The sequence below is a fragment of the Brassica napus genome, chromosome A8 (assembly GCF_020379485.1).
Source record: "Brassica napus cultivar Da-Ae chromosome A8, Da-Ae, whole genome shotgun sequence".
In the NCBI taxonomy this organism is placed as follows: Eukaryota; Viridiplantae; Streptophyta; class Magnoliopsida; order Brassicales; family Brassicaceae; genus Brassica; species Brassica napus.
Window position 1 is genome coordinate 21,148,080 of NC_063441.1, and position 22,812 is coordinate 21,170,891.

General features: G+C 37.7%; 7 protein-coding genes, 1 non-coding gene and 2 pseudogenes across 11 annotated transcripts; 3 read left to right on the top strand and 7 right to left on the bottom strand.

Moving 5' to 3' along the window:
- Positions 1-897: 897 nt before the first annotated feature.
- Positions 898-1,464, bottom strand: BNAA08G24590D. Its single transcript, XM_013822394.3, has one exon. The coding sequence runs from the start codon at positions 1,308-1,310 to the stop codon at positions 1,089-1,091; it is 222 nt and encodes a 73-aa protein (XP_013677848.1). The 5' UTR covers positions 1,311-1,464; the 3' UTR covers positions 898-1,088.
- Positions 1,465-4,018: 2,554 nt separating this feature from the next.
- Positions 4,019-6,462, top strand: LOC106382378 (bifunctional UDP-glucose 4-epimerase and UDP-xylose 4-epimerase 1-like). Its single transcript, XM_013822399.3, has 9 exons — positions 4,019-4,666; positions 4,902-4,951; positions 5,036-5,171; positions 5,262-5,363; positions 5,440-5,667; positions 5,742-5,823; positions 5,894-5,976; positions 6,054-6,145; positions 6,242-6,462. The coding sequence occupies exons 1-9, from the start codon at positions 4,469-4,471 to the stop codon at positions 6,324-6,326; spliced, it is 1,056 nt and encodes a 351-aa protein (XP_013677853.2). The 5' UTR covers positions 4,019-4,468; the 3' UTR covers positions 6,327-6,462.
- LOC106382376 (pentatricopeptide repeat-containing protein At3g22470, mitochondrial-like) lies at positions 6,308-8,410 on the bottom strand. Its single transcript, XM_013822395.3, has one exon. The coding sequence runs from the start codon at positions 8,408-8,410 to the stop codon at positions 6,512-6,514; it is 1,899 nt and encodes a 632-aa protein (XP_013677849.2). The 3' UTR covers positions 6,308-6,511.
- Positions 8,411-8,587: 177 nt separating this feature from the next.
- Positions 8,588-11,087, bottom strand: LOC106382377 (DEAD-box ATP-dependent RNA helicase 47, mitochondrial). 3 transcript variants are annotated; one of them, XM_048738226.1, is made up of 2 exons: positions 10,854-11,087; positions 8,588-10,428 (listed from the first exon to the last, which is right to left on the bottom strand). In XM_048738226.1, the coding sequence occupies exon 2, from the start codon at positions 10,360-10,362 to the stop codon at positions 8,710-8,712; it is 1,653 nt and encodes a 550-aa protein (XP_048594183.1). In that variant the 5' UTR covers positions 10,363-10,428; positions 10,854-11,087; the 3' UTR covers positions 8,588-8,709. The 3 variants fall into 3 exon arrangements, with proteins under 3 accessions (XP_048594183.1, XP_048594184.1, XP_048594185.1); XM_048738227.1 differs by having other exon boundaries at positions 10,858-10,985; XM_048738228.1 differs by lacking the exon at positions 10,854-11,087 and adding an exon at positions 10,758-10,853.
- Positions 11,088-12,548: 1,461 nt separating this feature from the next.
- On the top strand, positions 12,549-12,651 carry LOC125577519. The gene has a single exon (XR_007315928.1). It is a non-coding gene; the product is annotated as a U6 spliceosomal RNA (small nuclear RNA).
- A 250-nt stretch (positions 12,652-12,901) lies between these two features.
- Positions 12,902-13,701, bottom strand: LOC106378791 (pentatricopeptide repeat-containing protein At3g22470, mitochondrial-like). The gene has a single exon (XM_022690368.2). It carries the CDS (start codon positions 13,699-13,701, stop codon positions 13,012-13,014), a length of 690 nt encoding a protein of 229 aa, XP_022546089.1. The 3' UTR covers positions 12,902-13,011.
- Positions 13,702-13,757: 56 nt separating this feature from the next.
- LOC125577178 (pentatricopeptide repeat-containing protein At1g12775, mitochondrial-like) lies at positions 13,758-14,204 on the bottom strand. The gene has a single exon (XM_048738229.1). The coding sequence runs from the start codon at positions 14,202-14,204 to the stop codon at positions 13,758-13,760; it is 447 nt and encodes a 148-aa protein (XP_048594186.1).
- Positions 14,205-14,626: 422 nt separating this feature from the next.
- LOC106382380 (E3 ubiquitin-protein ligase At1g12760) lies at positions 14,627-17,111 on the bottom strand. 2 transcript variants are annotated; one of them, XM_013822402.3, is made up of 5 exons: positions 16,343-17,111; positions 15,631-15,750; positions 15,417-15,549; positions 15,173-15,340; positions 14,627-15,078 (listed from the first exon to the last, which is right to left on the bottom strand). In XM_013822402.3, the coding sequence occupies exons 1-5, from the start codon at positions 16,918-16,920 to the stop codon at positions 14,905-14,907; spliced, it is 1,173 nt and encodes a 390-aa protein (XP_013677856.2). In that variant the 5' UTR covers positions 16,921-17,111; the 3' UTR covers positions 14,627-14,904. The 2 variants fall into 2 exon arrangements, with proteins under 2 accessions (XP_013677856.2, XP_013677855.2); XM_013822401.3 differs by having other exon boundaries at positions 15,631-15,753.
- A 299-nt stretch (positions 17,112-17,410) lies between these two features.
- Positions 17,411-19,349, top strand: LOC106382379 (annotated as a pseudogene).
- A 72-nt stretch (positions 19,350-19,421) lies between these two features.
- LOC106433568 lies at positions 19,422-20,890 on the bottom strand (annotated as a pseudogene).
- Positions 20,891-22,812: the final 1,922 nt, after the last annotated feature.

Below are 22,812 nucleotides of genomic sequence, written 5' to 3' on the forward strand. Positions count from 1 at the left end.
ATCAACTCTCAAGGAATCTGGTCTCTGATCAGGATCAGTTGGATCAAAATATTCTCAGAGAAGTTCATAAACGAAAAACACTGAGTTCAAGGAACCCAAAACACGTAGCTCCTAAAGTGTCACACATCAATCATCAATTGGTTAGAAGGAACTTATAAAGAAAAACATAATTGCTTAAGTTCTCAATCATAGCTTTATACCAACACAATTAATGAGTTAACAAGTTTGACCAAAAAGGCGCAAAGAATGAATCGATTTGGTGCACCCCTCGGTGCTTGAAATTTCACGAAACAGTGATTCTGGTAAATAACAATGGTAAAATTAATGGGGGGGGGGGAGGGGGGGAATGGAGAGACGAACCAGCCACAGAGGAAAGAGGAGGAGCCAGTACCAGAGTTAGAATCCTGGTGATGATGATAAACTGGCTGATATTTTAGAGCTTCATGCAATAAATGTTGGCATCAATACAATAAAAAAAACAGTTATGCTACACTTCATTTTTCTAAAATCTTCATGCTTACCAATGTGCACATGAAACGGCTAATTAAGAAGGCCGCTCTCTTTCCTTTGTATTACGCAACCCTTGAAAGTTATACTGTTGGTTGTTGTAAATATTAGTATAGTACTCGGTTTACAAACCGGTTTGTAATGGTTAAGTTTCCTTTTGCTTAACTGTACAACTATATATATTGAACCCACATGTACATGTTAATTATGAAGAATAACAAACTTTCATTTCATCATCTTCTTCATCTCTCACTCTTAGCTTGAATCTGGTTCTTCATCATCTTTGATTTTGAAGTTAATATGGTATCAAATCTGAAATTGTTGAGATTTGTATAAACAATGTGTTATCTTAGTTGTAAATTTGTAATGTATAACTAATGTGATTCATGATTTATATTTAATGTTTATGATTATCAAATAGTATTAGTTTATGACTAACAACACATTGTTAATTAGGAAAAAAACTCACTATAGTAGCAATAAACCAAGAGTTACTACAATACAAGAGCTACAACTAATAACCGCCCATGCACATGCAACTGCGTCTGCGTTTGAATCACTAAACGCGAACGGTTTGGTTATTATGGAGAAAAGCATTGGAACACAAAACTCTCATAAACACCACCGCCGGTAACCTGAAACTCCTTTTCCGGCCGAGATTCAGACATCCGAGGATGGCTTTTTCTCTTTTCCTGTACTTTACTTGTACAAAAGCCTAGCCTCACATTTTTATCGGCAACGGCGGCAGCTTTTTTCTCCATTCTCCGGCGGTAGACATACTCTTCCGATATGAAGACATCCATTGGAATAACTTGTACTTCCGTTAATAAGCTTCGTCGAGAATCAAGATGTTAGAAAAGGAATCAGAACCTTTGAGAGTGTTTTTCGAAAATGAAAGAAATGTTTTGTTATGCAGTTTCAAGTTTCTTGATATAACTGAAGTGAATGGCAAAGTATTAAGTTAATTTATAGAGGGGTAGTAAAACAATGGGCAATAGCTTCCTTGTTTTGATACATGCAAAGGATTTTTTTTTTTTTAAATGTTTTTCCATAAAAGTTGTTCTCCCCCGGTATAGGTCAGTACTTCTGCTAGTTTTCAGTGAAAAAAATCCAATTACTTAACTAGTGGAACCTAGTTTTAATGGATTCGATGGATTTTGATAGAACTATGGTTTTTTCTTTTCTTTTTTCAAAGGTGATATGATATAGAACCAATATCTGGTTGAAATACGATTTTCGATTGGTGCAACCCTTTTTGTTGGCCTTTTGAATTTTGATTAGTTCGTGGATGTCTAGTGAGTAAATTTCTATAAATAAAATTATTACATTGGGTGTATTTATATAGAAGTGAATAATGTATAAACACAATAATGAAATGCTATAGTTTTTTTTTTGGTTAAAATGAAATGCTATAGTTGTTAGTTACCAGAGATTCATATGACGATTTGTGTTATATTGTAAGGTCTTTTGTTTTTGTTCACCTTATTTTTTTGTTCACCCTATTATAATATGGTCAAACACTCGAAATATAAACAATAAAAATACTTTTTGTTTGTTTTTCAAACATCATTAGAAACAGAATTAGAACCTTTTGACATTTACCTAAAAGCATGTGAACACACACACTTTATAATAATTAAATATCCCCAAAAGTTATCCAGAAAAGCATAAACCATAAGCATTTCTCGAACGAAGAAGCTCTACCTAAAATATCGGCTACAGATAAAATTCGAGCAACGAGCGTAGCTGCGTAGACGGTTTCAGAATGAAAACCGCGGGTCGTAGAACACTAGAACGTATAAACCAACCCAACCCAACCCAACCCCCTCTTTTAAGCTTTTGTCGCCTTATTCACGTGTCTATCCTTACTAAATTACAGTTTTGCCCACTTTTTTAACATCTCATTATGGGCCGAGTTTAGTTAGGCTCATTAACCAAATTCCACAGGCTCTGTTCTATTTCTAAAGGGAATTGATGTAGTCTATGCGAGAAAAAAGATCAGTGTTTGACGTTCGAGAAAAAGGTAAAACGACATGTAGTTCATCTCTTAAACCGGAGAACAGAAAGACGTTATTGAAATCACTGATAAAGCTCATTCCTCGCTCGCCATAGCCATTTCTCTCCTCTGTAAATTCTACATAAGAGGGAGAGTGAATGTCTCAGAGCTCGAGCCACGTTCACTCGAGATAAACGAAAGTTAGAGATTTTGATGGAACCCGTGATTCTCATTCGAAGAAACTACAACTTATGGAGAAGCTGGAGATAGTGGAGCTGTGTAATTATCAGAGATTGAAAATACATCAGTTCTAACTGGTAATAGATAGAGACAAAGACTATAAGACCTTTTACAAGGAGTCTGACATGTAGCTGATATGTTTGTTGTTTTATCAAGAAACGCAGCTTGATGTCACGAGTAAAGCTCCAACTTCAGATTCAAGCTTAGTAGGTTCTGAAGTTGGTAACATAGTCAATGGAGAAGAATCTTCTAGTATGAAGCTGGATTATCTTCTTATGGTATGTGACAGAGAGAAGCAGAAGTTCTTGTCATCTTTTGTTAGTCAGGTTTGACCCCAAAAAAGAAATTCAAAACTTTTAATAACTCAAAAACAATGTGAAAATGCTTATTTTGCTCCCCTATGGAACACTTTACTCAATGCAGAAAATCAAAGTGATTGTGGTTATGGCAGAGCCATTAGCAGTTATGCAAAGAAACTTACTTCACTTTGGTAGCTCTGCATTAAGTATCTGTACCAATCTTTCTAACCTAAACATGTGAGATGTTTGAAGCAATCAGTCAAAAGTAACCACCAAATCGAATTATGTAAGGGTTGATTGGATGGACAAGTTTAACAACCAATGTTTGATTGGACAACGCCGTTATCTAAACTTTTAGTGTACATCATTACTATGAATCAATAATTAAAAACGTTATGGTCAGTGAATGACAGTAAGATTACTTCATAACTTGAGAGATTTACCGCAAAAAGAAACACAGTAACGCGTAGGAAAAATATCCTCTGTCTTGTAACTATCCTCTGTTTTTTTTGCAATTATTCTCGTAGATTTGGTTATCAGTAGTTTTCACATTTTTACAAAAATAGAAATAAAATACATACTGCAAGAAAAAGACTTTATCTTCTTAATTTCCCCAATTTGGTTACCAGTATTCAGTAGGTTTCACATTTACAAAAATATAATTAAAATACATACTGCAACAAAAATATAACTAAAATACATACTGCAAGAAAAATACCTTTTTAATTTCGCCAATTTGGTTATCAGTGGTTTTCACATTTTTACAAAAATAGAAATAAAATACAAACTGCAAGAAAAAGACTTTATCTTCTTAATTTCCCCAACAGTATTCAGTAGGTTTCACATTTACAAGAATATAACTAAAATACATACTGCAACAAAAATATAATTAAAAATACATACTGCAAAAAAAATACCTTTTTTTTAATTTCGCCAATTTGGTTATCAGTAGTTTTCACATTTTTACAAAAATAGAATTAAAAATACAAACTGCAACAAAAAGACTCATCTTTTTAATTTGTCCACCAAGAAGTTATTTATTTATTTAAATCCTCCCCTAAGGAAAAAGACAAGATTGAGGATGAATACGTAACTGAAAATTGAGGAAACAGAGCCATCAACCTTTCAACACGGATGATCATCATCATCACTCTCTGCCGCCTTTAAATAGAAACCAACAAAGACATTCTTGAGCCCACACTCACTCCTTTCCTATTTCTTCGCTTTGCGTGCCTTCCTTCTTCTTATCTACTTGCATCCCACAAAAAGCTACTTAATACCATTTAATAAAGACCCCAACTTTCTTGTGCCTTCTTCTCTCTTATCATCTTCTTCGCTGTGATCTCTCTCTCTTATCCAAAAGACCAGTATAAAAAAGAATCGATCTTTCCTCGTGGGTTCTTCGATAAAACTTCGATCTTGAGAAATGGGTTCGTCTGTGGAGCAGAACATTCTCGTTACCGGCGGTGCTGGATTCATCGGGACGCATACCGCTGTTCAGCTTCTCAAAGAGGGGTTTAAGGTCTCGATCATCGATAACCTTGATAACTCTGTTATCGAAGCCGTTGATCGGGTTAGGGAGCTCGTTGGTCCTGATCTCTCCAAGAAGCTCGAGTTCACTCAGGTAACCGTTACTACTTCTCTTTCTACTCTGTTTTTCGTAGATAATTCTCATAAAGGTGTTGCCTTTGTGATTGAAATGGTTACTCTGTTTTTGTATCTCTGTATGAATTGCTCTGTTCTTGGTCTCTTTTCGAGAAAAATCTCATAAAGGTGTTGTCTTTGTGATTGAAATCGTTGCTCTGTATCTTCTTTAGTTGTGTAGACTTGTTTACTTAAAGGGTGTTGATTGATTACAGGGTGATCTAAGGAACAAAGGGGATATTGAGAAACTCTTCTCCAAACAGAGGTATTGTTCTTTGTTAAATTCTTCTTTATGTTCAGGTGAGTTGTAAAGTTAATAACTTTCATTGGTTTCTTGTGAGGGTAACAGGTTTGATGCTGTGATCCATTTCGCGGGTCTTAAAGCTGTGGGTGAGAGTGTTGGCAACCCTCGCCGCTACTTTGACAATAACTTGGTTGGAACCATCAATCTCTACGAGACCATGGCAAAGCACAACTGCAAAATGGTTAGATAAGATCCTACTACAGCCTTTAATAAAATGCTTTAAAAAGATTTAATCTTTTTACATTGGAGTGTTGTTGTAATATGTGTACAGATGGTGTTTTCATCATCTGCGACTGTGTATGGACAACCTGAGAAGATCCCATGCATGGAGGACTTTGAGTTAAAGGCTATGAATCCTTATGGTCGCACAAAGGTAAATAAAAAGAAAAGCTTTACACTTTGTGAGTTTCTGTTGTTGAAAGTCACAGCCTTACTCTCTCTTGTGGCAGCTCTTTCTTGAGGAGATAGCTAGAGATATCCAGGCGGCGGAGCCAGAGTGGAGGATTGTTTTGCTGAGGTACTTCAACCCTGTGGGAGCACACGAGAGTGGAAGAATTGGAGAGGATCCAAAGGGTATCCCTAATAACCTCATGCCTTACATACAGCAAGTAGCTGTTGGACGCTTGCCTGAACTCAATGTCTATGGACATGACTATCCTACCGAGGATGGTAGTGCGGTAAAGACACTAGTCTCAATCTCAGGGTCTCGTATTCAGTTTTTGGTTTTATAAGAATATGATTTGAAAAACAGGTGAGGGACTACATCCATGTGATGGATTTGGCTGATGGACATATCGCTGCGCTAAGGAAGCTGTTTGATGATCCAAAGATAGGTAATGATCTCAGGAGATGATTCACTCTTTGATGGATACGTAACTCAGACATGTTTGTTGTGATTATCAGGCTGTACTGCTTACAATCTAGGGACTGGACGAGGAACGTCTGTGTTAGAAATGGTTGCTGCTTTTGAGAAAGCTTCTGGCAAGGTAACAAACACAGACCTGAGTGTGAAATTAGAATATCTCTGGAATGTTTTTGTGCTATAAAAATGGTTTATTTGCAGAAAATACCGATCAAGCTATGTCCGAGAAGGTTAGGAGATGCAACAGCAGTTTATGCTTCAACAGAGAAAGCTGAGAAAGAACTTGGCTGGAAGTAAGTTTCCAACTCTTTCACCATTTAACCATTTGGTTTTTTAGCCTTTTTAAACAGTTGTTAAGTGATATGATCTGGTTTAAATTGTTTTATTAGGGCAAAGTATGGAGTGGAGGAGATGTGCAGAGACCAGTGGAATTGGGCAAACAACAATCCATGGGGTTACCAGAAGAAGCTTTGAACTTTACTCTTCTCTCTAATCGCTCAATATACAAAGAAAAGTGTTTACATACACATCATATATAGTTTGCTTTTACTTTCCATGTAACCGAACGGGTCTGTTTACTTCTATGAATAAAATAGCTAGTTGATGATTCTATGGATCGTTCAAGATTTTATTACACAATCCAACGATGAACCATCAGATCAAGAAAGCATATCTAGAAAGCGTTTGTTCAATCTACCATCGGCTAACATATCAATAACCATCTTCATGGTAGAAGCATCAGCAGAGAACCCACACCTCTTCATTTCTTCTATGAGTTCAACTGAAGTGGCTACACCACTACCTCCTAAATGAGCTCGGATCAGTGTGTTGTATGTACACTCACTTGGCGCAGTCTCATCCTCCTCTCCCATCTTTTTAAACAACTTATCCGCTTCAGACAATGAGCCTTTCTTACATAGTCCTCCAATCATTACATTGTACGTTTTGACATCAGGCTTCACTCCTTTGAGAGGGAGGAGGCTAGAGAATAACTCCCAAGCATCATCGACTCTCCTTGCATTACACATCCCGTGAATGATGATATTGTATATACCAATATCAATACCCATCTTACACTTTTGCATTTTTTCAAGTATTTCTAAAGCCTCTTCTAGTTCTCCATTGTCACACAACCCGTCCAGCAAAATACCATAAGTCACAACACTGGGGGACACGCCACGAGAAACCATCTCTTGGAAGAGTTCTTTGGCGACATTAAGTTTCCCCGCTTCACAAAACCCTTGGATGAGAGTGCTATAGGTGACTGTATTAGCAACCAACCCTCTCAAAGAAATCTCCCGGAAAAGTTTCATTCCATCAACAACCCGTTTAGCCTTACAATATCCGTTTATAAGAGTACCATAAGTCACGATACTCGGTTCGCATCCCTTGCTAACCATCAGATCCATCATCTGGTTAGCCTCGTCTAGGCGATTCTCCATGCACAAACCATATATCAAAGAAGTATATGTAATGGTATCAGGATCTATACCTCTTGGGACCATCTCATTGTACAATTCTTTAGCCTCCTTAAGCTTTCCTTCTTTCACAAAACAATCTATCAAGGCACTGAACGTGACGACATTGGGGGTGATATTCCTTGTGATCATATCTCTTAACAACTGTGCACCATCATCCCATCTTCCGGCGTTACAGAACCCTCCTATGAGAGAGTTGTAGGTGATAACATCTGCTTTGATCCCTTCCCTTTCCATTTCATTAAAAAGGCTGAGTGCTTCATCATAGTTCCCATTTTTGCAGAGACTATCAATAATCATATTATATGTAACTACTTGAGGCTTGACCTTTTTATCTTCCATCTTTCTGAGCAGATCCAAGGCTGAGACAGTGTTCCCTGACTTGCATATCCTGTTCAAGATCGGACCGTAGGTAAACTGATCGGGTTGACATCCATGTTCCACCATCCGATCGACTAGTGCTTCAGCCTCAGACACTTGATCTTTGAGACAAAGTCCGTTGACAAGAGTGTTGAGCGTTACGAGGTTTGGTCTAACTTTCATTTCAACCATTCTATCAACTATCACCACAGCTTCAGACACTCTACCCTCGAGACATAACCCGTTTACCAGAGTTGAAAACGTGACTGTGTCTGGCTCATACCCAAGTTTCAAGATTTTGCCAAGAACAGAAAAAGCAAAACCGAGCTTCCTGCGACGGCAGAAGCAGTTTATTACAATGCTTAGGGTGTAGATGCTATGTGCGATTCCTTGCAACTCCATCTGCTTGCAGAGGGACAGCACGAGTTCGTACTGTTTTGTCTTGGCGACGGCGCTAAACAGCCTACTGAAATCTATGATACTAGGAAGAGGACGAGATCGGATCATTGACTGGAAGAGATCAACAGCATCGTCTTTCTTGATGTCAGCAATGCCACAGCTCAATCTCTCTCTGTAAGAGAGGTTTCTGTCGCTCCTGTTCAGACAAGAGAAGTCTCTTTCGCAGCAAGACAAGAACTCGTGTCGGAAAGTTTTCAGAGTACCTGTCTCCATGAAACGAGGATGAAGAGTAATCAATCTTCTCCGCATCATCAATGTCATGTCTTCCTCTGATGAATCTTTCCTTTCTTAGGGCACGTACGCCTTTGTGGGAGAGACGATAACCGGTTCAACCTTTTCCTTTAAAAACTCAAAACCGGTTTAATTTTACAGAACGACGTCGTTTATTTAGCAGTACTGTTAAGTCCTGCAACGGTCGTTCTTGTTGTAGACAGTAGATCAAAGCAAATATGTTTAGGATAACATTATAAAAAGACAACACTCTGAATTTGATTATGTTATAAAAGTATCTGAAAACTAGTAGGAGGAAGCAAAATAATATTACATTCTTTAGTTTCCTTTTACCTTATAATAGCTTTATCTTCCTCAGTGACGACAAGCTCTCCATCAACAAACTCACAATACTCGAAAGGTAAACCAAGCTGCTTCTCCATCTTCTTCACTATAAACACTTGCGATTCCTCACACACTGTAACCACCGTCCCTTTCCTTCCCAGCCTCCCCGTCCTCCCAGCTCTGTGTGCGTAGTGCACCGCGTCCGTTGGGAGTTCAAGATTCACCACTAGATCACACTCCGCGACGTCAAGACCCCGAGCAGAGAGCTCGTTAGTCACAAGCACTCTAACTTCCCCGTTCTTGAACTTCTTCAGAACCGTTGATCTCCCTAGCTTCCCGAGATCTCCATGCAGCTCGGAGCAGCTCATACCACGGGCTTCGAGCTTGTAGACCACGTCTTTCAGCTGCTTCGAGTGGTTCATGAAAGCTATAACGGACTGGGCATCAAGGGCGTGGACGCATCTCCTTAACGCGTCGACTTTGTGTTGATGTTTTGAGATGCAGTAGAAGTGTTTCAGCGCTGGAGGTAGGCTCTGGATGGTAGTCTGAATCTGGCCGTTAGCCTCAGAAGTTGTGGGGGTTAAGCTAATAGCCGGTGCGGTTGTTTGAACGCTGTCAAGAGGAGTGACTTTGTTGGCTTGGACAAGGACAGGCTCGTGACTCCAGCTCTTAGCTGCTCGAATAACCGAGAACGGAACCGTTGCAGAGACTAGAATGGTCTGGCGGTTAGCACGTTCATCAACTTCTCCTTTAGGACCAGCCCCAGCTCTCCTTCCCACATGTTCAATAATCCGATGGATATCTTCTCGGAAGTTAAAAGATAAAAGCTCATCGACTTCGTCTAGCACCAAGAATCTACACCCATGAGTGTGCAACCTCCCGCTTTTGCTTATCTCTGCAATTCTCCCTGGAGTGCCAACAACGATAGCAGGTTTGTTCTTCTTAAGCGCCTCCTCTTGCCTCATCCGGTTAGCACCACCAACCAACTGCTGAACCATTCTACGGTGATCAGGTCCGAGGAGCTTCTCCACCTCTCTTACTATCTGCATACCGAGTTCTCTTGATGGAGCCACGATCATCGCTTGAATCTCAGCTCTCTTCTCGCTGCTCTTAGCTTTTCCTGAGAGTGGACCAATCTCTGATAATATCGGAAGCAGATAAGCTAAGGTTTTGCCAGATCCTGTGTAAGACTGAATCACTGCGTCATGACCTTTGATTATTGCAGGGACAGCTGCGGATTGGACATCTGTTGGGACAGAGAAGCCTTCTCTTTCCAAGCTGTCTAGCAACGAATCAGGGAGGCCAAGCTCCTCAAATGACTTTGCAGAAAACAAAGGAGACACTATCTCAGCTGGTTTCTTCTCCTTCACTACTTTGACTTTATAGTTCGTTGCTGCTCTTACCTTACCTTGTTGACTCATTTCAGAAACAAAGCTTCCTTCAAGCTTCGTAGCCTTACTCTTCCCCGATCTCCTTGGGCTGTTGTTCCCTAACTCAAGGCTTGCAAGAGTAAGAGAGCCATCTTCTTTGGCAACATGGCATAAGAGACGCGATTGGCGGTGGTAGTTAGTTGCAGCAGAACGCCATGATATCTTCCTGAAGGCTGAAAAGTCTTGGAGAAGAACAAGGAATCGAGTTGAAACTGATGACATTGCCATGTCACTCGTGCGTGCTTAGCTAACAAGAAAGAGAGCCTTTTTATGACAGCATATGCTCAGGACAGCCTACAAAAGTACATGAGATCAGCATCAGATGGGTAAAATCAACCTTGAAATTTAGACTGAACAAAGAGAATCCACAGATAAACTGAAATAAAAAGACTAGTCTAAGACACATGAGATATCTAGAACAATTCAGATTATTAAAACGCCTAACAAGCCAAGGAACCGATGAGGCAATTCGTCGAACACCTAGCGGGCGTGAAAAAAAAAAGCATCACCACCCAATAAGAAGTCCCCAGACTCACAACTTCGTAACTCAGCAAACAAAAAAAAAACTATGAAGCAATCGAAATGGCTAACGAAAATTAAAACACTATGGATAAGATGGGTACTGAGAGAGTCCAAGGCTGAGAAAAGATTGTAGCTTTAGCAACAAGACAGTAGTAAGATAGATAGACGGTCGTATCAACGAGGTTAAAGAAAGGTACCTACAAACAGTGGCAGAGGCAACTAGAGGAGCAGAACAGAACTTTCTCTCCATTTCTCTAGCTTCTTGATAAAAAGGTTTTGCTCTAAATTGACCAAACCGGACTCAATAACCGGTCTAAAACAAACCGGACCCAATAACCGGTATAAATCAAATCCAGCAACCAGTATACTTTACAAGAGTTTTGGATATTTGATCACTCTCTCACAACATTTTCATATGATTTAGAATTGTCTTTTTTTTTTTCCTTCAAAGTTCAAACGCAGATACACGAACCAAAATGCTTCTACTGTAATTAATTACTAGATTTTGACCCGCGCAGGCGCGCGGATGTATATTTTGAAAAATATGTTGATATTTGTTTTTCATGTAATTATTAGGGTTTTACAAAATGAATCCAAGGAACATAACCGATACCGATCCGAAAATATAGTACCAAACCCGAACATAAATTGATTAAATATTCGAATTATAGAAAATTTTGTTATTTAGAGAACCAAACTGATCCGAACCGAAGTATTCGGGTACCCGAATTTATCTAAAAATAGATTTATATACTTATATATATTAATTATTTTTAGATTTAACGTATATAAAACATTAAGAATGATACTTTTAAATTGGTTTAAATACTTGAAAATATATATATATAGTCAAAAGTAAATATCTGCAATAGTTAAAGTATACTCAAATCACCAAAAATACTTTGATTCCATATCCAAAATTTTAAATCAATCCAATTGATATGTTAAGCTTAGGTATTCTGACATATGTTATTCAAATTTATAGATAATATATTATTTTATTTATAGATTTTGAGAAATTTAAAATAGATAATGATTTAAAACTTTAAAAATAATTTAAATGGGTTATCCAAACGCGAACCAAACCTGCAAAGATCCGAATCAAACTCAAACCAAAATTTAGAAACATCCTAACAGGGTTTAAATCTTTGACTCCGAAAACCCGAAACACAAACCGATCAGAACCAAACCCGTATGGGTGCCCGAAATCCCATCCCTATTCATTATTATATATCGTATACTGTCATCATATAATTAATCGTATTTTATATGTACCATCATATAAGTAATCATATAATTAATAGTATTTTATACGTACCATCATATAAATAATTACATATATTATATTTTTAAAACTTAATATGAATATAAAAACCACAATTTGAGTTGGTATTTCAAATTGGGCTTTGTATTGTATTTTTATTATATATATTGACAACATTTTTTTATAATGGTTATTGAAAAATAGTTTAGTAAAAATCCATTTCTGAATATATGTATTATTTTTTAATCAATTTTTGATATAAATCAACTTTAAATTATTATTTTGATTTGAAATATGTGTATAAAGTTTAAATTTTGTTTTATGGTTAGTTTAGAAAAGAAAAAGTTTTAGGCAATTAGATTGACCGTTTTCGTATATTTTAAATCTGGCCCAAATAGATAGTTTCTTATAATATGATGGACTTTTAATTTTTCTTGATAACATAAGCCCATTACTTTTTTTTTCTTAATACTACTATCTTTGTTTCCAAACAAAATTAATTTTTTTTTAAAAGACTACAATTCATGTTTCTAAACACTCTAATTTTTTTTAATAGTCCTATTCAAGTCTCCAAATACTCCAATTTTGTACTTGAGTTTTAATAAGTTTTAATAAGTTTTAATAAGATGTCCCTTCGGGGACATCCGATAAAATTGGAACGATACAGAGAAGATTAGCATGGCCCCTGCGCAAGGATGACACGCACAAATCGAGAAATGGTCCAAATTTTTTGTGTTTCAAAAAAAAAAAAAAATAATAAGATAGATATTTATCGGACAAGACCTGAGAACTCACATACCACAGTTAGTAGTTGTACTCGATACACCAAAAACAACAGGCTTTAACTAATAAGATTCAAAAAAGCACCTCTTCATTTCTCAGATGAGTTCAACAGAATGTGACAACACCACTACATTAAGATGATGTCTTCATGTCTCCTCAATATACCAACATGACTTAGAAACGAAAAAACATGAAGAATGAAAACGAAGAAGGCATCACGCTCTGTTTACATGTTAAACATTAAGTTTCTAATAATTAGCATCATAAAACACTGCTCAGGACTTTCTCATAGATGAAGATAAGATCATTCAAGAAAGCATATCTAGAAAGCTTTTGTTCAATCTACCATCAGATAACATGTCAATAACCATCTTCATGGTGGAAGCATCTGCAGAGAACCCACACCTCTTCATTTCTTCGATGAGTTCAACTGAAGTGGCTACACCACTACCTCCTAAATGAGCTCGGATCAGTGTGTTGTATGTACACTCACTTGGCGCAGTCCCATCCTCCTCTCCCATCTTTCTAAACAACTTATCCGCTTCAGACAATGAGCCTTTCTTACACTTTTGCATTTTTTCAAGTATGTCCAATGCTTCTTGTAGTTCTCCATTGTCACACAACCCATCCAGCAAAATACGGTACGTCACAATATCAGGACGAGCACCTTGAGAAACCATCTCTTGGAAGAGTTCTTTAGCAACGTCGAGTTTCCCCGCTTCACAAAACCCTTGAACAAGAGTGTTATACGTGACTGTATCAGCAACCAACCCTCTCAGAGAAATCTCACGGAAAACTCTCATCCCCTCGTCAACCAGTTTAGCCTTACAGTACCCGTTAATGAGGATATTAAACGTCACTATATCAGGATCACATCCCTTGCTAACCATCACCACGTCCACCATCTGGTTGGCTTCATCTAAGCGGTTTTCAATGCACAACCCATCTATCAAAGAGTTATAAGTAATGGTATCAGGATCTATGCCCCTTGTGATCATCTCATTGTACAGTTCTTCAGCCTCCTTGAGTTTCCTCTCTTTCACCAAACAATCGATCAATGCATTGAAAACAACGACGTTACGGAAAATGCTAAACCGAGTTTCCGGAGGCGGCAGAAGCAGTTCATCGTTATGTTGAGAGTGTAGAGGTCAAAGGCAACACCGTTGAATTCCATCTGCTTGGAGAGGGATAACACGAGGCTGTGCTGTTTTGTCTTGGCGACGGTGCTGAACAGTTTATTGAAGTCAGTGACAGTAGGGAGGGGACGAGACCGGAGCATGGACTTGAAGAGATGAACTGCGTCATCTTTGTTAATACCGGCAATGCCACTTGTCAATCTCTCTTTGTAAGAGAGGTTTCTATCGCTGCTGAGACAAGAGAAGTCTCTTCCGCAGCAAGACAAGAACTCGTATCGCCCATGGAGCAAAGAAGTTGTCAGAGTACCTGTCTCCATGAAACGAGGATGAACAGATCTCAAGGATTTAGCAGCACTCCGTATCATCAGCACTATCTCTACTGCTGCTGAATCGATCCTTTTCCTAGCTCAAACCTGAACTCACTGTCCTGTAAACTAAAGAGCCACGGCACGAGCTCTAGTGACGGACAAAAGAAAACCAGAAACTTATCGACCAACCCAGTTTAATTGGTCGGTTTAAAGTATATACCGGAATTGGTTCAGTCGAGTGTTACGGTCACGCAAACAAATTGATTGGCCAAATAAATAAATATGAATAATTTAGGCCACGCAAACGAATAAACGTATCAACTTGATTTTTTGGATCAGTTTCAATTCAAGTTGAACCATTTCATCCAAAGAAAAATTCAAGTTGAGCTAGATGTGATGGTAACATCAGAATTAATCAACAAAAGTTCTGATCATTGACCAACCTGGACTTGACCATCGAGAAACTTTATAAACTCAAAGATCAAAATCTTCAATGACCAATCTCCAGATGATGAAAGATCCATGATACAGAGAGGTAATACAAAATAGTGGTTGTAAGTGACAGAAGATAGATATACATGTACAAACCAAAAAATCAATATAAAAACAAACAAACGTATAATAATTTGTATAGATAGCAAATCACAAACAATGCATCATATCTAAAAAACACCAGTCGTTTTTTTTTTTTACCTTTGGACCCCAAGTTTCCTGATCAAATGTTATGTGGGGTCATGAATAAGCGAATATTTTTCTTCTAGACTTCCTCACGGTCCAAGTTGCTACTCTTGAGGATGTTGTATTTGCAGAGTGGGCAAGTGGCGTTTATGTATAGCCATTTGTCTACGCATGAGCAGTGGAAATGATGGCCACAAGGAAGTTCCCTTAGTTCGGTTCCGTCTTCATATGCAGAGAGACAGATGCAACATTCCTACAATGCAGAACCGTAAGAATCAGGAATCATGACAATGTAATTATATTAAGATGATAGGAGTGAACTGTGTGTTGTTGTAGTCTAGACTTACTGCATCCTCCTGAAGAATGGTATGTTCAAGGGGTGAATCTGTACCACACTCTGTCATTATCCCCTCGGTGTTTGCTTGGGCGTCATCACCGGCGTGTTTGTTGACACGACCAACTTTCCGAAACTTGAATTTGGTGAGCTGCTCAATGTCTTCTTTTGACGCCCCTTCCTGTTTTTTCATCGTCTTGTGTTATTAGCACTACTTATGAATCAGGATATAAGTTGAACTGGTTATGAGAATGTACCTGATCTGCAACAGCGTACAAAACTGCAATGATGCATGGCAGGCAACAGCAAACAGCAATGCCAATAACGCAGGCCAAGGCAACACAGAAGACAACAAAGAACACATCGAAACCCAGAAAGACGATAGACAACCTGAAAATAATAAGCAAGGCATTCAGACACTAAAGGCGACATACACTAGTCAAAATATAGGGGATGGGAGAAAGAACAAACCAGTAAATCCGTGGAGATTCTTGCGCCAACTCTTGGCCACCAGCAGACACCCAGTAGAACCCAATGATCCACCAAATAAATGAGAACATTGTGTTGGCAGATTCCAGATGCTTCGCAAAACTGCTTAAGTGAGATTAAAAAAAAAACAATCCGACACCCTTATTTTGTGTTATAAGAAAGGAGTTAATCTATTGTAACTATCTAATACCTGACATTAGGAAAGAAAAATGATGATAGTAACCAACCACCAAAGGTTGCATTTAATCTAGAGTCTAGGCTGTAACATGCATCAATGAACATAGAAGATAGACGCTTTGTCTAAAAGGTGCAACCAAAGCTTTAGCTAGGAAGCAGAACAACAATATGGCAAGATCATAAAAGTAAGCAAGCCATTTAAGCATCCAAACCAAAACTCTTATCTTCTAAGTATCACATCAAATCTTTCCTTCACCAGCTAATAAAAACCACAATCTAAGTGCAACAAAAGCCTCATCTTTTTAAGGCTACCAAGCAAGCTCACACAAGTCATGCAAAAGTATCCAGTTATCTGTAATTTGAAATCTAGACTGATCTTCTAAGTGAAACGTATCACATCAAATCTATTCTTCACCAGCTAATAAAAAACCACAATCTAAGTGCAGCAAAAGCTTCATCTCTTCAAATGCTACCAAGCCAAAGCAAGCTCACAAGTAACGCAAGTCTAGCCACATACCTGCTGCTTTCGCTCTCCAGATGCTCATCTGAATTCCTCCTTGAACCCAAAGCATCTTCCTCCATGGAGGAAGAAGATGAAGAAGAAGAAGAACGTGACGTAGTCCTCCTATTCGTCCTCATCCTATTCCTCCTCTTATACTCAACGCACACACAAACCATATGCAACACACACTGCAACGCATACCCCAATAGCCAAACTCTAAGCGGCATAATCGGATGCTCATTCCTGCTCATCACCAGCACAGCCCCAGCAACAGACACAAACGCCAAGTTCCACACGATGTCAAGCACCACGATGGGCCTCGAGTAGGCCCAATCGCTCTGCCTCTCCTCCAACTGCTCCGCCGCAGCCTCCCTCACAATCACAGACTGCTCCCGCATCGCGCGTCCTCCGCTGCTCGCGCGGCTTAGAAACCTCGCCGCTTCCCTCAATCCTTGTCTCCTCACGGAGGATCTCCGTCCGTTGTTCCCGGAACCTCCTCCTTCATCGCCGGTTAATAGCAACGGTGATTGATCGATTGCGTCGGAGGAGAGACGGCGTGATGATGAGGAGTTCTCCGTAGTCACAGTTGACATTTTTTACTCGATTCTTCGCGAAATTAACCTAATTCGATGAAATTGAGGTAGCGTTACGTCATAAGAAGGTGAGGATTCGATCTCAGGAAACGAAATTGGTAATCTCGCTAGGGTTTCGAGAAAGGACGAGAGAAATGAGGAAGACGACGACGATGATGATTTAGGAAATTAAATATTTGAATATAAAAATCATTTAATAGTTTTCATGTGCTTCCATTAGTCAACAGTCAACAACAAGACAAGGTTTATTTACAAATAACGAATATATACGGGGTTATTTTATAAACATACAATAAATGTGTCTGAAAGACATATTTTAATTAAGGCCCCTGAAAAAACGTGGCAAAGATATTATTGGGCTTTTGTATTTATTGGGCGTTTCGTCAAGAAAGACTCTTTTCGAGTCGAGAAGGTTCAATCATAAACCGGTTTTCTCAGGACCGACATTGCACCGGTTTATAGATATATACACACATCACACAGTCTCGTTATATCCTTCTTCTTAAACGAAGATCTGCTGCTTGATTCAGGCTTAAGCTTTTTTCCCCAATTCGTCGAGATTGCTAGGGTTTTGATCTTCGCTACTGTTTTGATTTATCGGGATTCGATTCTGTACCAGTTCTTCAATTCGCTCCATTGGGTCTTCCTCATCGGCAGAAAGAACGCTTTTTGGTGATCCCCGAGGTTCGATCAAGGGACTGAGTGTAAGGCTTTGCAATTTCGAACTAGCATTTTCCGGTAAAGTTACCTCTTTTGATGAGGAAGAAGCGGAAAGGAAGTGAAACTGAGTGTTCAGAGGAGTCATCATGTGCAGCTGCGTCACGAACAACCAACTTCAGGTCACACTTCTCTTTAGAAGGTTACGCTAGGCTTAAGAAGCGGTGCAAGGAGAATGACTCTGTTGGTTCCTTTAAGAGACGTCTCGCTGGCGTTGCTACTGCACCTCCCTGTGGTGCATCGTCTTTGGTTTCGTCAGGGAGAGGTTTGAGAAGGAAGATAGGTTGCATTGATGTTTCTACGCAGACGGGTAGGAAGAATAAGATAGATGATGATTATGTCTTTGGTCCAAGTATTGGGAAAGGTAACTTTGGATCGGTGAGGATCTGTAGGTCGAGGAATAACGGGATGGATTTCGCTTGTAAGACTCTGAGAAAGGGGGAGGAGACTGTTCACAGGGAGGTTGAGATTATGCAGCATTTGTCTGGTCATCCTCTGGTTGTCACATTGCATGCGGTTTATGAGGAGTCGGATTGTTTCCATCTTGTGATGGAGCTGTGTTCCGGGGGACGTTTGGTTGATCAGATGGTTAAGTGTTCTGAGAAGCGAGCAGCTAATGTATTCAAGGAACTTATGCTGGTTATTAGCTATTGCCACGAGATGGGAGTTGTGCATAGAGATGTAAAACCTGAGAATATTCTTCTCACAGGTGGTGGGAAGATTCAGCTTGCTGATTTTGGGCTTGCCATGAGGATTGCTAAAGGTCAAACGTTGTCTGGATTGGCAGGGAGTCCTGCTTACGTTGCACCTGAAGTTATTTCTGAAAGTTATTCAGAGAAAGTCGACGTTTGGAGTGCAGGAGTCCTCTTGTACGCTCTCTTGTCTGGTGCGCCATTTTCGAAGCGATAAAGAAAGTGAAGCTTGATTTCAACTCGGGTGTGTGGGAGTCCGTTTCCAAACCGGCTCGTGATCTATTGTCAAGAATGCTAACGAGGGACGAATCTGCCAGAATCACAGCGGATGAAGTGCTAAGTAAGCCATTTAGCGCGTGCAGTATCATTGAATTTTTTTGTCTGTCGTTGTTTAATGCTTACTATATGTTCACTTGTGTGTTTCAGGGCATCCATGGATACTCTTCTACACAGACATGACACTCAAGACGATGTGTATCAAGTCGAAGCACAAGGGTCAAGCAGGACCTCCTCCTCCGTGTCTCCAGATTCGCAGTCTGAACGTAAACAGAACTAACATAGAGAAGAAGACAACATCTGATTCATTCTCCAACACAGAGGAGAAGGAGGAAGAAGATGAGAGCGGTGTGGTGGATGTGCTTGTGGTTGCCATCTCCAACGTGAGGATCTCAGAACCAAAGAGAATCAGAGTCTGTAGTCCCACAAACATCCCTCCCATTGAACAGCAACACTCTTCTAACTTGACTGCGACTAATACACTCTGTCGAGCCTTCTGACACAAAACCAGCTTCACACTCATGGGATTCGACCAAGTCTCCTAGTCACACGTTATATGATGATCTTAGAGACTTTTTTATTATGTATCTAATAGTTGGATTTGATCTGGTTGCCTTCTACATTTCTCACTATGTTGTACATATCATGTAAATAGAATAATTAAAATGTTTGATCCGATTTTGTATCGGAGGTGGAGATAAAACCTCTACTCAATAGCGATCAAAAACGTTTTTGTTCTCCCTATAGCTAGCTCATCTTCATCTCAATTCTCGGCATGAACCTGAAAGCAATACTCTCTCTGACTCTCTCTCTCTTTTATTGATCTGAGGCATCGGCTCGACGATAAGGCATTTATCTGTGATCCTTTGTTGCATTCTTCTTCCTCCGTTTGTAAACGATGAAAGCTTCCCAAATTCCTGCATTTGCACAAGGAAAAAAAGTGGTTCAGAGATTATGTTTTTATAGAACATTTTAAGCTTATGAGTTAATAAAAACTGATTCTACATACCTTGAGACTGTTGTACTTTTCGATGAGTGCTTGCTTTCGGATTTCAGCTGCATCACAAGTAAGAAAACGATTCAGCAAACTGTTGGCAAATAAAGAAACTCGAAATTGATATATGTTAAACACAATCTAAGAGCATACATTGTTTGAGATAGTAAGGCTTCTTCCCCATCTTTGCGGCTTCTCTTTCTTTCCTTTTGTGTTCTGTAAGTATTAATTTTCCTTTGTTATTTGTTGATGGATCATATTTCAACCACTTCTCCTGACTCCTGAGGTTATAACATAAGTCAACAGATGGTTAGAGCAGTGAATCAGTAAATAACACAAGAGGAGAGCAAAAGAAAGGACCACTCACAACATAAGTTAACCTGTTCTTGAGTTCCTCAGCCTCTTCTGGATTCTTTGTTTTCTTGAGCTGCTTTTTCAGTTCCTCAACATAACATAGGTAATTTCAAATTTCGGTTTACAACTGAACCGAACAAAACCGAATTTTATCGGGTTTTGAGAAAGTGTACCGATCAGCTTACGTCAGGTAATTAAAAATTGAATCAAAAATATAAGCTTACACGAAATACTATCACTGCCTAATCAAAAATATAAGCTTACATTGAGAGAATCATACCTGTTGTAGTATTGATCAAAGCCCCGTAAAGAAGTAACAAACACACACTTCTCTTCTTCTTTTTTTCTCTTGCGTCTTCTTAGCCGTAAGTTCCCGCGCTCTTTAACATTGGAAACAAACCGGTCCGGTTCTTCTTTCTCTCTGATTTTTTTGGTACATTTTTTTTATTTGTGGTTGCATAACAAAACTGATTACTTTCATGTTTTATTGATATAGGATCTGCAATTACATCTTTTAAATAAATATCTAACAATGTGAAAACGTAATGAGGATTACATATTCATCATGTACCATTGTAACCCACTAACAAATTTAACAGTTCTGAAAATACTTTTTTTTTCTCAGTTGGCGGCAGCTTTATCCCAAAACAAGAGCAATATAACAGTTATAAAAGTGTACACTTTTTTTTAAATGTTTTTGTATAATATGTTTAATGTTTTTGCCAGTTAACACCGTCTTCAACGACAATATCAATTTGAAAGATGCCCATTAATAGTAAAATCCGAATACATAGAGGTAAACTGTCAGCCAAGTTAACTTTAGTAAGTAATTCTGAAGTTTCATTTTTCTTAAAACTACAAAAATGAGAATATTCTCTTTATAAATTATTCTTTAACACAAGAGGGAATTTTTTTTTTGGACCCATACCTTTACCATTTATAAAAGACAGAACCCCTTTAATACTGTCAAAATAATTCATTATGTGACTTTAAGATACAATATTAAAAGGTTGTGAAAAGCTAAAGCTATATAGAACTTAGTGACGGATATGATTAAAGAAAAACCACATGGTCACCTCTCTAAGTAATATCTCTTTGTCCGTTTCAGGCAAGATTATAGTATATTGGTGATTTTGCTTTTGTGTTAAAACTATTTCGGACCAACTTTTTGGCGTTAAATTATTAATTATCAATTTAGTACAGTTAGTATTCGTGTTGTCTATCAGATTTAATATTAAACTAGATTTTGACCCGCACGCCCGTGCGGGTGTATTTTAAAAAAAAATATGATGCTATTTGCTTTTTATGTCACTATTTAGAGTTGGGCAAAAAACTCGAACTCGAAAAATCGAACCAATCCCAATCCGAATAAGTAGTACTGAATCCGAACCGGAATTGAATAAATATCTGAATTATTCAAAATTTTGGTATTTAAAGAACTGAAACCTAATCCGATCCAAACCGAAGTATTTTGGGTATCCAAAATAGATTTATATACTTATATATATTAATTATTTTTAGATTTAATATATTTAAAGACATCCTAAATATATATGATACTTTTAAGTTCGCATAAATACTTGAAAATATATATAAATAATCAAACGTAAATATTTTAAATAGTTAAAAAATACTCAAAACTCCAAAAATACGTAAATAATTATTAATTCTCTATCCAAATATTTAAACCAAACCTATTTAAATTGGTTATCCAATTCCGAACCAAATCCTCAAAGATCTGAACTGGGCATGAAATCCCAAAAAGACCCGAAAACGAACACGAACACCCACCCCTAATCACTATTTTATATATATATATATATCCTATATGTGTCATCATAGGTTACAATATATGTATTATCTTATAATTAATTGTATTTTATATGTACCATCAAATAAGTTTTCTTATAGTTAATAATATTGTATACGTACAATCATATAAATAATCACATATATTATATTTTTAAATTTAATATGAAATATAAAAACCATAATTTAAGTTGGTATTTGAAATTGGGCTTTGTATTGTATTTTTATTATATATATTGAAAACATTTTTATAATAGTTATTGGAAAATATGTTAGAAAAAATCAAATTTTAAATATATGTATATTTTTGAATAAATTTTTGATATAAATCAATTTTAAATTATTATTTTGATTTGAATATATATATATCAAGTAACATAGACCCATTATTTTTTAATATAATGTAATAGACTTTCAAATTTTTAGTAGCATAAGCCCATTATTTTTTTTCCTAACTTACTGATATCCATGTTTCCAAACAGTACTATTTTTTAACTACTATCCATATTGCCAAACAATCTCAATCTCAATGTGTACTTCAACTTTAATAATATAGATATGTAGATTGTATAGATACTTGCAATTGAATTTAGAAAATTCGCCCTGTTTCAAATTATGTGTTGTTGTATTTATATTTTACAATTATAATAAAATACTGTTTTTAATTTTTAAACGTAAATTTGACCAAAAATACACAATTTAATCTTAATTCTAATAACATGTGGTACATGTATAAATGATTATTAAATTTAATCTTAATTCTAATAACATGTGGTACATTCAATTTAATATAAACAGGAGTTGAATGTTATAGAAGTATAATACATGTTTTAAACAACTTTCTTATTATGGAATCACCGTAGCATAGTGGTTATAGTTTAAAGGTTTCTATACTTAGGTCTGGGGTTCAAATCTCAGACTAAGCAATTTCTTGCAGATTACACAGGAAATCCAGGATTCAATTTTCGGGGCAAGCGATTTATTCAACAATTATGCGATTACGGAAGAAAGGCTTACAAAGATTTTTCAACATGGTGCAAGTAAATCCGG